This window comes from Gekko japonicus, unplaced genomic scaffold, assembly GCF_001447785.1.
Source record: "Gekko japonicus isolate JY-2015 unplaced genomic scaffold, Gekko_japonicus_V1.1 scaffold157, whole genome shotgun sequence".
Taxonomy (NCBI): domain Eukaryota; kingdom Metazoa; phylum Chordata; class Lepidosauria; order Squamata; family Gekkonidae; genus Gekko; species Gekko japonicus.
Genome location: NW_015168051.1, coordinates 714,370 through 730,831, shown reverse-complemented (window position 1 = coordinate 730,831; position 16,462 = coordinate 714,370). Strand labels below are relative to the sequence as shown.

The 16,462-nt window shown below is 45.2% G+C and overlaps 1 protein-coding gene across 1 annotated transcript in view; it reads left to right on the top strand.

Annotated features, from left to right (window-relative positions):
• Nucleotides 1-9,375: 9,375 nt before the first annotated feature.
• Nucleotides 9,376-16,462, top strand: part of PIEZO2 (piezo-type mechanosensitive ion channel component 2) — a 428,995-nt gene continuing 421,908 nt past the window's right edge. Inside the window, exon 1 of the mRNA XM_015414359.1 lies at nucleotides 9,376-9,542. Within this exon, the coding sequence (XP_015269845.1) occupies nucleotides 9,479-9,542 (64 nt within the window). The 5' untranslated portion in view covers nucleotides 9,376-9,478. The remainder of the gene's footprint in view (nucleotides 9,543-16,462) is intronic.

Here is a 16,462-nt window from a genome sequence, read left to right as displayed (position 1 = left end):
CCCTACTTCTTTCTCCTTCCCACCTATCACCCAACCATCCTTTTATCTGGCCCTGCCATCTTCAACTGTATTTATTACTTATTTCTTTCCATTATACTCCACCTTCTCCATAATGGGGATATAAAGCAGCTTGCATCATTCTCATCTCCTCCAATTTATCTGCACAACACTCCTGTGGGATAGATTAGACTGAGAGCATATAGCTGACTTGAGGTCACTCAGTGAGGTTCAATGGCGGAATGGGGATTTGAACCTGGATTTCTTAAAGCTACAGGTGCTGCTTATATTATTTTGCTTTTTCAGCAAAAAAGTACTTTTGTGTAGATTTCAGATTTTTCTGCAAATGTAGGGCTTTTCTCAGCTTTGTAGAAAGATTGGCAGCAAGTCTGTAAAAGAGTTGTAGAAAGTTTGGTGTAGTGGTTAGGAGCACGGACTCTAATCTGGGAGAACTGGGTTTGATTCCCCACTCCTCCCCATGCAGCTGCTGGTGTGTCCTTGGGTCAGTCATAAGTTCTTTCAGAGCTTTTCTCTCAAGGGCAGTTCTCGAGAGAGCTCTCTCAGAAGGGAAAGGGATTGTAAGCCGCTCTGAGACTCCTTCTGGTAGTGAAGTGGAGGGTATAAATCCAATCTCTTCTTCTTCTTGTGCCTTTTCTCTGGAAAGTTCAGCACCTCCTAATCCCTTATGAATTTACCCAACCAACATGGTTAACTTCTAAGGCCCATCTTTGGGTGCCTCTGCCTTCTGAGATTAGACAGGTGGTAACCCAGGAGAGAGTCTTCTCTGTCATGGCACCAAAACTCTGAAACTCTCTCCCCAGGGAGATTCCCTCCACCAACAGGTGAAGACTTTTTTGTTATATTTGATATTTTCTTAGTGATCCCTCCTTACAGTCGTATGTTTTGTTTTTATGTTTTTGTATATGTACTTTAGCTTTGGATCTTATTGTTTTAATGATTTTTTTGTTTCAATGGTTTTTAACATGTGGTTTTATTATGGAGCTGCGGTGGCTCAAGTGGTTAAGACGCTGAACTGCAGGCTGTGAAAGGTCGGTAGTTCAGCGGTTCGAGACCCGGGTGCCACATGATGGAGTGAGCTCCCATCTCTAGTTCCAGCTCCTGCCAACCTAGCAGTTCGAAAGCAAGAAATTGCAGGTAGATAAATAGGTACCACTCCGGTGGGAAGGTAACAGCGTTCCGTGCACCTTGGTGTTTAGTCATGCCGGCCACATGACCACGGAAACATCTTCGGACAGCGCTGGCTGTTCGGCTTTGAAACGGAGATAAGCACCACAACCCTAGAGTCGGATTCGACTGGCTTTCGAGCAAGGGAAACCTTTACCTTTACTTTCTTATGCATGTTTTTAATCTGTTGGCTGCTTTGGTGGCCCTGATGAGGGCAGTAAGGTAGAGCATACATTTTGTAAATAAATAAATAATAATATCCCCAGGATTTCCAGGTGGTCTCCAGGCATTTATCAACCAATTCCTGCGTGGCTTCAATGACCTTGCTGCATAGGTAAAAGTGTTCAGAGACAGAAATACATAGGGTTGGGCATTTAACCAGTCAAAGAAAAAGAAATGGGTTTGTATCCTACTGCTGGTTTCCCATTACAGAAGGACAGTTCAGTCATCGGGAGGGGGGAGGGGAAATTATTTCTTCCAATTGCCTCCACTTGCAAGGGGCCCTAAGGGAAATTGTCAACAAGTCCCTCTTGGAGGGACTGTTCTCAGGGGCACTCAAGGAAGCGGTGTTACATCCTCTCCTAAAAAAGCCATCTCTGGACCCGACTGAATTGGCAAACTATTGGCTGGTTTCCAACTTGCCCTATTTGGGCAAGATAATAGAGAGGGCAGTGGCAATGCAGTTACAGAGCTTTTTGGATGATGCTTCCATTTTAGACCCCTTCCAGTCCGTCTTTCGCCCAGGTCATGGAATGGAGATGGAATTGGTTGCCCTCACAGATGAACTCCAGAGGCATCTGGATCGGGGCAGATTGGCGGTGCTGTTGTTCTTGGACCTCTGGGCAGCGTTCAACATTGTTGACCATCAGTTACTGATTCACCACCTCACCGACACTGGAATTCAGGGGCCTGCCTTGCAATGGCTCGCCTCCTTTTTCCAAGGTCAGGGGCAAAGGGTGGCGCTGGGGGAACAGCTTTCCCGGAGGCATTCACTGGAATGTGGAGTGCCCCAAGGGGCAGTGCTGTCCCCAATGTTATTTAACATCTACACGTGCCCCCTTGCCCAGATTGTATGGAAACATGGGCTGGGATGTCACCAGTGCACAGACGACACCCAGCTCTATCTGTTGTTGGGTGGCCAGTCTGACTCTAAACTGGAAGATCTAGACCGGGCGTTACAACTCGTGGCTGGATGGCTTAGGCTGAGCCGACTGAAATTGAATCCGACGAAGATAAAGGTCCTGTGCCTGAGTCGGGGTGAACTGAGAGTAGGGATCCCACTCCCGACCTTCGATGGGGCTCCATTGGTGCCAGCGCTGGAGATTAGGAGTTTGGGAGTGCTCTTGGATGCCTCCTTAAAAATGGAGGCCCAGGTAGCAGCCACTGCCAAGTCGGTCTTTTACCAACTTTGGCTGATCAGGCAGTTGGTTCCCTTCCTTGAACGCAACGAGTTGGCAGCAGTGATCCACGTGATGGTCACCCCGAGATTAAACTACTGTAATGCTCTCTACATGGGGCTGCCCTTGTTGCAAATCTGGAAGCTACAGGTGGTGCAAAATGCTGCAGCCAGGCTTTTAGTGGGCCTCCCAATGTGGGAGCACATTTAGCCTGTGCTGAAGGCATTGCACTGGCTACCAATAGCATACTGAATTCGCTTCAAGGTGCTGGTTCTTACCTTTAAAGCCCCTTATGGTCAGGGACCTACATACCTGAGGGACCGCCTTTCCTCACATGTTCTCCAGAGAGCACTGCGATCAGGGTCCCAAAATCGACTGATCCTTCCCAGACCAAAGGATGCCAGGCTGGCTATAACCAGAGCTAGGGCTTTCTCGGTGGCGGCTCCTCTCTGGTGGAATGAGCTCCCAAAAGAGATCAGGGCCCTACAGGACCTTATGCAGTTTCACAGGGCCTGTAAGACGGAGCTCTTCCTCCAGGCTTTCAATTAGGAGCCGCCCTGAGGGAGAACCATGTTCCCCGAAGTCATCAAAACAGCCTGTGCCAACCGCACAATGTTAGATCTGGGTCGACCACTAGGATGGTATACTGAAGGTCGACCGCCATCCTAATTTTTATTTAATCTGTTAACCTTCTAATAACGTATTGGTATTATATGGTTTTAAGATTATTTAAATTACCTATTGTTGTTTTTACTCCTGTAAGCCGCCCTGAGCTGGCCTTGGCCAGGAGGGTGGGGTATAAATTTGATAATAAATAAAAATAAAATAAATAAAAAAGAATGGATCCAACTTTGCCCTCTGTGCTCTTCTTGACTGTGCTATTTTATTGACTCCTAGGAGCAAAATTTCAGAGATTATGGCCGCGGTCACATGGACCTCTTACCGCGCTAGTTTTCCCGCAGTTCTTTTATCCGCGACATTTTATATCGCTTGGAGGTGGTCAGATGGTCCCTCTGTCTTCCGCTTCACTCGCGTGAAGTACTGATCACACAACAACCTGCGCATGCGCTTGTCTTCCCATGCGCTTGGGCGTACATACAAACTAAAAAAGACCAAAATAAAAGCTAGTGCCTGTTTGCACATGTGCATAACTTAAACCGGAAACACACACACAAAAAAGGGGGGGTGGGAGGGTAGCGCGGTCATGGCGGATTGCTGTCCAGATACCAAAACTGCGGATACAAAGCGCGAGATATCGGGAAAACACCTGTTCCAACGGGTGTCAGGAAACGCAGATAAAAACAGTGGAAACCGCGGGACTCAGCCCGCTTTGGTGCAGGAGGTGGGTTTGCCTATATGAACAGGAAAGTAAAGTGCGAGGGATCAGCAGCGAAGCCCGCACTAAATGTCCGTGTGACCTGACCCTATGTGGGCTACAGCCAGGAGTCAAAGTGCTGCTGTACCAGCTATGTTCTGCCAGGGGATCTGGTTGGAAACAAACCATGGACTGCTGACTGGTCAAATACTGTTGAACAATTGTGAGGTGTTTTTAAGCTTTAACCTTATTAGTCCAACAGATTTTTTAATCATCAACAAGTGTAATAATAGTATTAATTACAAAACCACATTAATTAACTTATTATGAAACAATGATTTTTTTTATTTTAAAAACGTTGAATTATAACTTTCACCAATGCTAGGCCAAATTTATATAAACTTGAGTTATTCACTGAATAGTTCTTGTTGGCGATCATCCTAGAACACCAGGGTTAGCCTACAATCACAATGTTAAAAATGAAATGAAAACAGAAATAAAATAAAGTAACTGCAAATAAAAGTCTGTTTTAAAAGACAGCTGCTGCTTACAAATTACCATAATGAAAGGCGAGCTGTCACGTATCCAGTGAAACTGTTGGCTTCATGAAATATGTGACAATATTTGACTAGGGTTAAATAATATAGAGTTAATTAACCGATCACTTATAGAGTTTTTCAAGAGTAGTCAGTCTCTCTTCATGCCGTTGACTGTTCTGATATGAACGGTGGGCTTTACTGGCAATAACGTTACAGCCCAAAAAACCTTTATTCTGTACCCATTTATGTAGGTGAGCCTCACTAAACACAGTGGAACTTACTTGTACATAAACATGAACTGGGCTGTTAGTTTTTCTAATTTTCTATCTGGGCCTGGATCTTCTAAATAGAGGTGACAAACATAAGGCCCTGGGGACTGGAACAAGGCCATTCAGGGCTCTAACCCAGCCCATGAACAACTGGTGTGAAGGAGGGAAGGCAGGAGGCTGTTTGGGGGTAAGGAGGCACACATGGTGAGGTGTGTGTCTAGTCAAAGCTGTCAAGAAATCGAAAGGAAATGGCTAGGTGCTAAGAGGCTAACTTGAAATAGTAGCGAGGAATGGAAATGAAGGCAGAGAAAGAGGAGGTGTGGTGTTTTTCCCCTCCTGCCTCCTCTGATCGCAGCTCAGCAAGGATTGGAGAAGCCACTACATGGGGGGATGAAGCTGAGTGGCCACTGCTGCACCAACCGGCTTCATGTTTTTTCAGATGGCAACCATGAGGGGGGTTGGTGAGAGTGGGTGCATGGAGCAGCAGGGATCTGATGAAGGGCCAGGGCCAGTGGGGGGAAAGAGGAGGAAGAGGGCCGGCACATGGATTAGGAAGCAACTGTGCTTTCGTGTGCATGCTGCTCTGAAGGGAAAGACCTCCTGGCCTTGGAAGTGAATGGAGGAGCAAAGGGGGGGAAATAAATATGATATGATGTCACTGCCACACATCTGAACAGTCGCAGAGCCAGGAGGAAGAGTGAGTATTGGGGCAGGTGGGGTATGGCGACCTCCCTTCTTCCCCCACCTGCTCTTAGCCCCTGAGGTACAAGGGGTTGCAGGAGGACAACAAGCACTCCCTGGAGGTTTCAGAAACAGCCTCTCTGTCAGGCCTTCCCTCAGCTCCGCTGCTTCTGTGGGAAACACAGGAGGAATGAGAACTGGGGACAGGGGGATCTGGAAGAGCTGGTTCAGACCCCCCCTTCCTAAGTCAGGATCCTGTCATCTGAGTCACCCGGGGCTGGTCGCTCAGCCTGGCCCACTTCACAGGGTTGTTGTTGGGGATGGGGGGGAAGCCCAGTGGGCCTCCTCAAGATCCTCAGAGGCAGGACTGGGGAAGAGAGGAAACAAAGAGCAAGAGAAGGATTGCAGCCATGCTCGGCTGCTGAGGCTGGGTGTATGGGGAGCTGCTGAAAAACTACCTTGTTTACTTGTAAGGATGATGACTCATCTTCTAAAGGTGCTTTATATACAAAAAGTAGCTAACTGGTATGGAAGTGTAAGATGCCCCCCCCCCCTTTATGGTATCCCTTGGAAAAATGGCATATGATTAAATACATTTATTGGGGCTTTTGTGGGTTTCCCAGGAAATCAATTGCTTTCACTACTAGGAATCAATTGCTTTTGTTTGTATTTTGAGTAAAAAATAATTCTGTTAATTTGGCTTGCCTTTGTCCTTTATAAGGTTTATATCTCTGGTTCCTGGCATTACATTTTATGGCACACATGGCCCAGCCCGACAAAGTGGCATTTATGTCAGATCCAGCCCTCATAACAAATGAGTTCAACACCCCTGTTCTAGGGCCACATAAAAGGAGACTTTCAAAATGGACCATTAAGGAGCAAACTTTGCTTCATCTGCATGAGTACAAAATTAAATTAAACTGTGGGCCCGGTGGGCATTCAAACAGCCTGAAGGTATGGGTTACAGAAGATAAGTACTTGTGTATGTGTGTGATTCTAGTTATGTTTGGGTCTGTCTGGGGGTGCCCCCACCCCCCCTCACTCACCACAGCAAGAGGAGCTTTCCATGGTCTCTCAGAACTGACCAACAGCAGCAAGAGTTGGCTGTGGGGCCAGGAGATGAGGGGCAAGCGGTAGGGCCCTGCCGAGGCAGGAGCATGGCAGAACATGGCATGATGGCTAATGGGGTGGCTGGGAGTGCCCAAGTCCTCAGCAAGTGGTGTCCTGGGGGAATGGGGACTGGAAAGGGAGGGTGAGCCACACTGGGCTTGAAATGCTGTCCTCTGAAAATCCTGGGTGGGGTGCCAGTCAGGAAGGCTCAGCCCTTGGTGAGAGAATCTGCAGAATGTCCCTCCTCTGGGGAGGCTTTATAAGGGTGGATCGGGGGCAGGCGGGGAGGAAGAGCAAAGGCCATCCTTAGGTCTGTATGGTGGGGTCCTGGCAGTTGTAGGGGAGAAGGAGCTGGGTGAATGTGAACCCCTCCTCCCCCCTTTTCACCTAACTGAGGCTCTCCTGAAGGTCCTGCCCAAATCTGGAGCTGCTGCCCCAGACTTTCCCCAGGAGCCTTCAGAATCAGACTATATATTACTTGCCACTGTGGGAATTATTGATGGTAAAAAATAAATAAATCCATACTATCAACTGGGTTTTTGGGCTAGATTTATTTAATCACGTAGTGAGAGTCTAATTAATAAAGTGGAACCTGTGCAAAATGTTGCTCAAACATAGATTTATTAGAGGATTATTCAAGCACCACACTCCATACAGACAACTAGTGTTTGCATGCTGCTTGTCTGCTGGTTTGACCAAACTTCACAGACTGGCATTAATTCTCTCCAGGCAACTGGGTCAAACTACATGGGTGCACACTAACACCATGTTTGTTCACGGGTGATAGTGTCACATAGAATTTTTTTTGCAGGTTCTCATGCGTGCAAGAAAGGCTATTTATTGGATATAAATTTTTAAAAGTTCCACCATATATAGATCAGTAACCATCTTATTTCACGGGTCACCATTGCTTTGTGAGATAGGTCTTTTCATCTGCCATTGCTCCTTCTTTCCCCCCTCCATACTTGTATGCTCTTTTTTCTTTCTTTCTCATTAAATGGGGGTTAGGGAGAGATGGAAATTACTAGGTTTTATCCTTAATCGATTAATCAAAACAATACCTTCTTAGTTTTCACATTGAAAAAAGGCTGACATTTTCTCTTTGAGCAAAGAAGCACTGACAATCCTTGTTCTGCCTAACAGATTCAACTTCTGTGCCATCTTCCAGGTCCCTGCTTTTGGATGCTCCTGCCTTAAAAGATTAGGCAGGTGGCCACCTGGGAGAGGGCCTTCTTGGTTGTGGCACCAAAACTCTAGAAGTCTCTCCCCAGGGAGACTCACCTGTCCCCTTCTGTTGCTGTCTACTGATAGCTGGGAAAGATTGAAGGTCAAAGAAGACGGGGACAGCAAAGGATAAGATGGTTAGACAGTGTCATAGATGCAACGAACATGAAATTGAGCAAACTTCAGAGGACAGCGGAAGACAGGAAGGCCTGGCGTGATCTGGTCCATGGGGTCGTGAAGAGTCGGACTGTGCGACTGAACAACAAAAAAGCACTTTTGCAGCACAATCCTAAAGAGAGTCACACCCTTCTAAGTCTGCTGAAGTAAATGGACTTAGAAAGGTGTAACTCTGTTTAGGATGGCATTGCACATTAGACAGTTTCCACTGATGTAAGCATCTGACTCATTACATTCTAGCATAAGTAGGAAATGCACAACTCTTTAGATGACACGTTAAGCAAAAGAAAAAAGAAAGAGAGAAAGAAAGAAAAGTTGGGCATGATGGAAAGTCCAAGAGAGAGCAGAGGAAGTGTTAGGTAGCCTTAGGCAGCTAGGCTACAATCCAGCGCATACATAGGAGTAAGCACCACTGAATGCAAACACGCTAGGCTCAAATTGCCTGCTAGTGATGGGGGCAAAAACAGATACATAAAACCTACATTTTGTCTCTTTGTCCCATCAACTTTTAGCATCACCTCAGATTGTTTTATTGTGGTTATTGTTGTCTTTTGCCGCTAGCGGCTAGCATAGTCTAACCTACTTAAACCTACCTTTTCTGTCCTCCTAAGATTCTTTGGCGGGCGCTTCCACATGTTTATATCTGCTATTGTTTGGGGGTTTATTCTGCCAAGAGCGTGGGCCCGTGGGGAAGAGAGGAAATGGTCTCCCTGGGAGCTAGGGAGGTAGCTCACCGGGCGGCACCTGGTCTCTGGCGCGGGCCCTCAGCGCATCTCCGCGGCGCTTCCTGGCGCGAGGTTGCCGGGAGCCTCCTCGCACTCTCCTGGAAGGCGGCGAAGCCTGCCAAGAAGGCGTGCCGCGTCGCCTCGCCCGCCAGTCCCAGACTTTCCCTCGCGCGGCTCTCGATTGGCGCACAGAGGCTCCAGCCGTCCGTCTGGACCGCCCAGGAGAGGCGGGGCCCCGCAAAGTTTCATTGAAGTGGAGAAATGTAGGCAAAGGTTGGAGGAGCTGCCGCTGGCTGGGAGCATCGTGGCCGGCTGAAGGGAGCGAGGCGCTCCTCTTTTCGCGCGTCGTCGCCAAGCGCTTCGGATGCTCCTCCGGCCATGCGTCCTGCGTGAGTGCCGGGCATCGTTTGGCGCCGTGGCTCGCCTTGGACCACGCCGCTTGGGGCCGGAGTTGTGGCTGTTGTAATGTCTGGGAATCTCGCTCGTAAACTCTTAGGTTACCGAGCCAGCGCGGGCTAGGCAGCTCCGGGTGAGGACTTGAGGGCTGCCCAGGCAGCGTTTCCATGCCAGGGCAAAGAGGGTCTCCGACGCGCAGCCTCAAAATCTCCGGCAGAAGCGGAGCATCTTGAGCTGAGACCGCCGCTGAGCTTGACTTTGCCTCGGATTTTATGGGACCGGCTGCTCCGGGGATGGCGAGGGGCTTCTGACAAGCGATCGGCTGTAGAGACAATGCTGGCTTGCCCCCGCCCTCGACCAGGGTGGACCTAAAAGTTACGATGACTTGGTGCCTGCTGTAATAGCAGCAGCGCTGCTCTCCTTTGTTCCCCCTCACGACTAAGCTTGCTCCGATCTTCTAGCGATGGCAACAGAAGTGGTGTGTGGATTGATCTTCAGACTACTACTTCCCATCTGTCTAGTCACTGGTATGTGAAGTTTGCCTTGGTGGTAAAGGCGGGGGGGGAGGGAGGGGGGACGACAGTGACGACAGCTAATTCAAGACCCACATTCTGTATGTAGGTGGTCTAAGTGGTTATAAAGCCGCCCTTAAGGCACCTTTTGTCCTCCAGCAATTCATTCAACGTTGACATTATTTTTTCCAGATGTGTTTGCGTACACACTTTGTAGCAATAGCCTCTCTCGTGTGCTGCATTTACTTCATTTTCCCTTTAAACTTTCCTTTTTCACACACCTGACTGAACATAAACATTAGGGCCAATTGACTTTGAATTAAAGATAAATTAATACATTTTCAAAACTCATTCAGTAGATTAAAAAGTTGGCACTGTGATAATTGAGCAAAGGATTCAATACGTATACAACTGATGTGATGAGTTGAATACTCTCCCGGGCTCTAAACAGCACCTGTACAAACACTTACTAAACCTGGGGGGAGGGGAGAGATCCCGAATACACTGTCAAGGAAATATTCCCCATTGATTCCAATAGAATCTATGTTAAATTAATAGTTAAGACTGAACATGGAAAAAATGCCTTTACACATCATGAATATTTGTACTTTTAAGACCAACAAACCTGGGTTTTCTGTGCTTTTAAAAAGTGCAAGATGGTTGCATAGCTGACACAGAAAAAGTTCGTTCTTACCATTTGAATGCTAGTGGTATGATAGACTGTCCAACCATCATTGTTGGCTGTTGTTATTAGTCTGTGTTTGCCTTATTAGAAATTGAAAGAATTAAAAGGTTTTGTCTTTTGATATTGCAAAACTGAAAGGATAGAGAATGAGGGTGATGAATAAAAACATCTGTTGGTGAATCGGTGTACAGCTGTCTAAAAGTGTTTATTCTGTCAACAGTTTCAGGCTCAACTTTAGTAAAATAGGAATAACCACCAGGTTTATCATGGCCTTGGTATGGTGCAGAAAAAGCATTGAGAATTGGGCCCATTCCAGTACTGAAGCATTCTGCTAAACTATCGCATATGCAGCTGCAGGTATTTGTTACAGATGAAGCTGCAGTCAGTTACTGTATTGTTGCATAATTATTAGTACGAGTGAAGTCAATTGTAGATTTGCCTGTGATGTAAAGGTTGTGTGATCACATTCCATGAATCTAGATCTCTGTAATTATAAATCCAGTTTAGATATTTTGAAGTGTGGCTGTCTAGCTACATAGCCCACATAATGAGGAGGCGGTGCAGAGTTCCTTGTTGGTTGGGAAATCTACATAATGTTCCCAAGTAATTTCTCGCAACTTTTTAAAACACCTTCTCTGAGTTAAGGAATTGAATTTTCCCTGGGAGAGAGAGACATACACACTCTCTTCTTCTTTCTCCATCCCCAACCAGATGCCTCTCCTTGCCTTTGTAATTCACTTCAGGCAGACATACAGGAAGCTGAGACCAAACTTCACAATATAAAATACTGTTTCATTGACTAGTGGATGAAAAAAATAAATAAATAATTTTTTTTTTGAGAAGGCCACATTGTCGCTGGCAAGCACCCCAGCATCGTCTTCTGAATTCATGTAATCACAGACTAGAGGGTAAACTGCCTGCGGGCACAAGGCAGCTACAGTCATTTACTGCTCAAAGCATATCTAGAACTTTGTCGACTTCCCCCCCCCTGGAAGCTCGTCAATATTTGAACTCCTTGCAGGTCTCTCAATAGCACGGGGCTTGGTGGGTGGAAGTTTTGCTCAGGTCCTCCTGAGCTGCTATTCATTTGATTCTCTTCGCTTTCACCTTAGTGTCTTCTGTTCACTCTAGAGTCCTCGGTTTCCTTTGTAAAGTATCATCTGCAGACAGCACTGGGGGGGGGGGGGGGAAGAACCTGAATATCCTCTTGTTATTATGTTTCTTTCACAAATGCATCTGATATGCTGAATGCCAGTTTTGTAGTCTCCAACCTGTATTTTAGCTGAAGCACGGTCTTTGCCTGACGGTTCAGGTATAATAAAATTAATTCTCTGTGCAAGGCCATTATAACATAAAGGAAGCAAGCTGTGCTTTTAGAGAAACAATTACTGCATGGGGCAAATATTTTAAGAGCCACAGAGTATTCAGGACTGGCTTGGTTAAAGGAACCCCTGAGGTGAAGTTCCTTCCCCCTGTGCCTGGAGCAGGAAACACAACCTCGCTTTCCTCAGACCAAGTGTTTGCAAATCCTGATAATCTGGATCTCATTAACAGTGCTATCCGAAACAGAGTTGCACCTTTCTAGACCTGTTGGGGTCAATAGGGTTAGAAGGGTGTAACTCTGCTTCCTAATCATTATGTTCATTTGTCCATCCCAAATATTAAGGGATTTCCGCAGCTCAAGCAGACATATGAGCCTGTCAAAGCTATTGCACATTTTGCAGTGTGCTTATCATCCTCAAGTACTTCCATGTTTACTCATATCTCAGATATAAGCATTGGAGGCTGCCCAAAACTGCCTGCTATTAAGCCTAATTGTAATTGTTGTTTTATTTATTTGTTGCATGAGAAATGTTCTGAAGGAGCCGTTCTTCCTCAGAAGACACTTTGCCTTAGATACTTTAAAGTATTTCTAAAACCCACATGGACACAATCCTCTATTTGATTTTTTTTTCTGTTTAATTTCTGACTGGGCAACATCTATTCATTTATGCCTTTTCCGATGGTTTTAGTGCAGCTCTTTGATTTCATTTTTGTAACATCCAAAAGACAGAATGCCTGGTTTGCGGTATATTGCCTCTGGTGAAATGCTGACAAATGAGAATTTTACTTATAAACACAAGTTACCATCTGTAAAACACATTAATGTGGTAGGCCATCTTCCCTGAAGTCCATATTCACATATCAACCCTTGACATCATTTTTTTGTGGTCTCCTAGCTGTTAGTTCAGTGTTTCAGTTCCGGGGTTGGATGGGAAAGCCATGCTGGTCTGTTGCTGCACAAAATGAACAGGAGTCTTGTGGTACTTTAAAGACTTACAATTTTTTGTTCTAACATACACATTTGTGGTCCAGTGTCTTTCAGTCTTGCCACAAACAAACCCTGCCAAATGAGTAACTTGAAGAGATCCATGCTCTGATATTTTTCTCCAGAATGGGCTAGTAAATTCTTGAGGTATGATTGTCTGTTTGCAATAGCATTTGCTGTAAACACTCTCTTTGCTGTGTGGATCTGGAGAGATGAGCTTGAAATACTGTTGCGTAGAAGCATGGAAATACGTTTGTATCATTGGAATGATGCAAATTTGAAACAAGGTTAAATAGGTGTCATATAGTGGCAAAACTAGATGTTCTACATAAACCAACTCCTAGTCTATGAGTCACTTTATCAAGATCAGCGTTGACTGTAAGTACACTTTGTTATCATGAACAGTGACTTGGAATTGCACTTTTGGCACTTGCCTTAATGAGACATGGATAGGCCTAATTCCTGCACTGTGGTTCGAATGAGAGGCAGCTTGGTTGCTTTGTGGAATAGTGTATACACCCCATTGATTTCAATTGCACATTTTATCTGAGCAGCCTCTCAGTGATTTGTGATTTCTGGTAGCAAGCCCCAAGTTCATGGCACTCTGATCTACAACCCAGTTAAATCTAGAGTATTTAGTCCCAATGGTGATACCAAATAAACCTGTAGATGTGCTGTGTGAACAAACAACAACCTAAGATGCTACACATGATGCTGAGAATGGGCTTCTAAGATGTGCAGGCTGCCTGCATACTCAAAGACTCCAGGAATGAAAAGGTGCTGTGTGTTTAAAATGTAGCTTTTCTTCCTGCAGAAACATAAGAACATAAGAGAAGTCATGTTGGATCAGGCCAATGGCCCATCCAGTCCAACACTCTGTGTCACACTGTGGCCAAAACCCAAGTGCCATAAGGAGGTCTACCAGTGGGGCCAGAAGCACTAAGAATGCAGAACTTTACTGCCCCAGACATAGTGTTCTATCTATACATTGTGGCTAAAAGCCACTGATGGACTTCTGCTCCATATGTTTATCCAGTCCTCTCATGAAGCTGTCTATGCTTGTAGCTGCCACCACTTCCTGTGCTAGTGAATTCCATGTGTTAATTACTCTTTGGGTGAAGAAGTATTTCCTTCTACCTATTCTAAGCCTACTGCTCTTGAATTTCATTGAGTGCCCATGAGGTCTGTATTTTGTGAGAGGGAGAAAAGTAGTTCTTTCTCTGCCTTCTCTATCCCATGCATAATGTTGTAAACCTTTATTGTCTTTAATAACAGATTCAACCAATTTACCCAGTATCGGTGTTAGACTGACCAGCATGTAATTTCCTGGATCTCCTCTGGAACCTTTTTAAAAGATGGGGATTACATTAGCTACCTTCCAGTCCTTGGGAGAGGAGGCAGATTTTAGTGATAGACTGCATATTTTTGTCAGGAGATCCACAAGTTCACATTTGAGTTCTTTCAGAACTCTAGGACGTATGCCATCTGGGCCTGGTGATTTGTCAGTTTTTAATTTGTCCATCAATCATAGGACCACCTCTCTTGTCACCTCAACCCGACTCAGGTCTTTTGACACCCCTCCTGAAATCAGCGATTCTGGAGTGGACAAGCACTTCCCACAGTGGAGACAGAAGCAAAAAATGTATTCAGCTTCTCTGCCATTTCCCTTTCATCCTTTAGTAATCCTTTCACCCCTTGGTCATTCAAAGTCCTCACTGCCTCCCTGGCTGGTTTTCTGCTTCTAATGTATTTGAAGAAATTTTATGTTCCTCATAGTCCCTTTTTGTCTGTCTGATCACCGACCTGCATTTTATTTGCCAAAGCCTGTGTTCCCTTTTATTTACCTCTCTTGGGCTAGCCTTCCACCGCTTAAAAGAATCCTCCTTACCTTTTACTGCTTCCATTACTTTGTTTGTTAATCATGCAGGCCTTTTAAATACCTACTTGTCCCTTTCCTAACCTGTGGTATACATTTTATCTGAACATCTAGGATTGTTGTTTTAAATAATCTCCAGACTTCCTGAAAGGATTTGAGCTTCCTTACCTTTCCTTTCAATTTCTTATTCATAACCCCTCTTATTTGAGAGAATCTACCTCTTCTAAAGTTAAAAATGGTTGTGTGTGTCTTTTTGGGCAACTTCCTATTTCCATAAATGCTAAACTTAATGTTCAGATTTCTCTCCAGGTCTTGAACATTACTTAGGACCAAGTCCAGGACTGTCTCCCCCTGGTAGGTTCTGTGATATATCTGCTCCATGGCACAGGAACTCAGTCTCTTTCTCTTACACATATTGATGCAATCAATGTGTGGGTAGTTAAAATTACCTATTATGACAGTATTTTCATCTAGCTGCTTTCCTTAATTATTTTGCAGTTTTTAAAATTTAAAATTAGTTCTGGAGGCGAGCTGCTGGAGACATGAACACCCATAGGAGACTAAGGAGGAAAGTGTCAACGCTGGCTTCTAGATGTTGAGGATGTGCTATGATAGGCACCAATGGATTGCCTATCTGGTTCCTATTGTTTGTAAAATAAAATGTTGATGCTAGCTAGCTAGCCTGCCATAATCGGAGAGTGCTTTCATCTTTGAGGGGCCCATGTATGGACCTTGTCTGGTGGTTTTTAAAGGGGAAGCATAACTCAGTAGTAGAATACAAGTTTTGCATGTATAATGTTCTAGGTCCAGTGTCTGGCAAATTTTGAAGTTTTCTGCTCAAGTGAAACCATTTGATAAATTTGATGGAAGCAAAATGAAAACAACAGCAAAAAAATCTCAGATTCCACGCATCCTTTAGTGGCACCAGGGCAGATAGAAAACAACCATTTACAAAAAGACAATAAATTGGGCTTTTTGCTTAAAAACAACAACAAAGATTTAACTATAATTTTATTTTTTAACAGGAAAACCTGGTTTAAAATAAAATTTGGGTGGAAGAAAACACATCATTTTGTAAAACTGAACTTTTTATCCTGTTAAGAATTTACAAAAACTTGTTTTCTTTGTAAAGAAAGAATTGTAGGAACATCTTTGACAGTCACTGTTGTAGTACACAAAGTATTGTTGCTTACTTGAAGCTAGGAGGGACTGGGAAGTCAACACATGTGTCACCCACAGGTGAAGGACCTTTCATTCCTGATCTGCCCCAGGAACTACTACAAGCCCTTGCTTCTGATTGTGATTATTTACTTTTCAGGGTGGGGGAAGACCAGGGAAGTTATATCACAGGAGAAAGGGTTGACTGAGGTAGAAAAGAACACAGGAAAGCAGGAATACTTTGTAGTATTATTGGTTCCAGTCACCTCCCATCTACAAAAACCTGTCATGGCTGGAGGATGTAAGAGAGGTTGTCTTTGGGATCATGAGTATTAAATTTTTTTTAAAGAAACAATGTGGCAATGCTAAGTATTTAACAGTGCAGCCCTGTGTGGGGTTACTCCAGTCTAAGACTGTTGAAAATGAGTACACTTTAGAGTTATATAAAGTTTATATAGTTTTAAATGATTATGGTTTTCTGGTTATACTGACAGTTGCGACACATTTTTATTTAGGAAGTACCTAGGCTGGCGAAGTTCCCCCGGGGGGCAGGGAAACCCCCGCCCCAGATGCCCGTTCCCTGCCGCCGGCAGATTGGGCCCCAAGGGGAACCCCACCCCCAAAGTATGCGATGTGCACGTCACCCGGAAGTGATGTGACCACGCCAGGCATGCTGGGGGCGGGGCCATGGTCCTCCGAGGGAAAACTCTATGGTTTTCCCTGGGATGGTCGTGGCCCTGCTCCCAGTGTGCCCGGCGTGGTCGCGTCACTTCCGGGTGACGTGGCTGCGGCACGCGCTCTCGCACGCACTCCAGGAACGAGCCGGGAGTCCCCCGCTGCAGCAACAGGTAGGACTTGGCAACTCTAGAAGTACCTAAATAATAATGGAACATTTTAATTTGAATCAT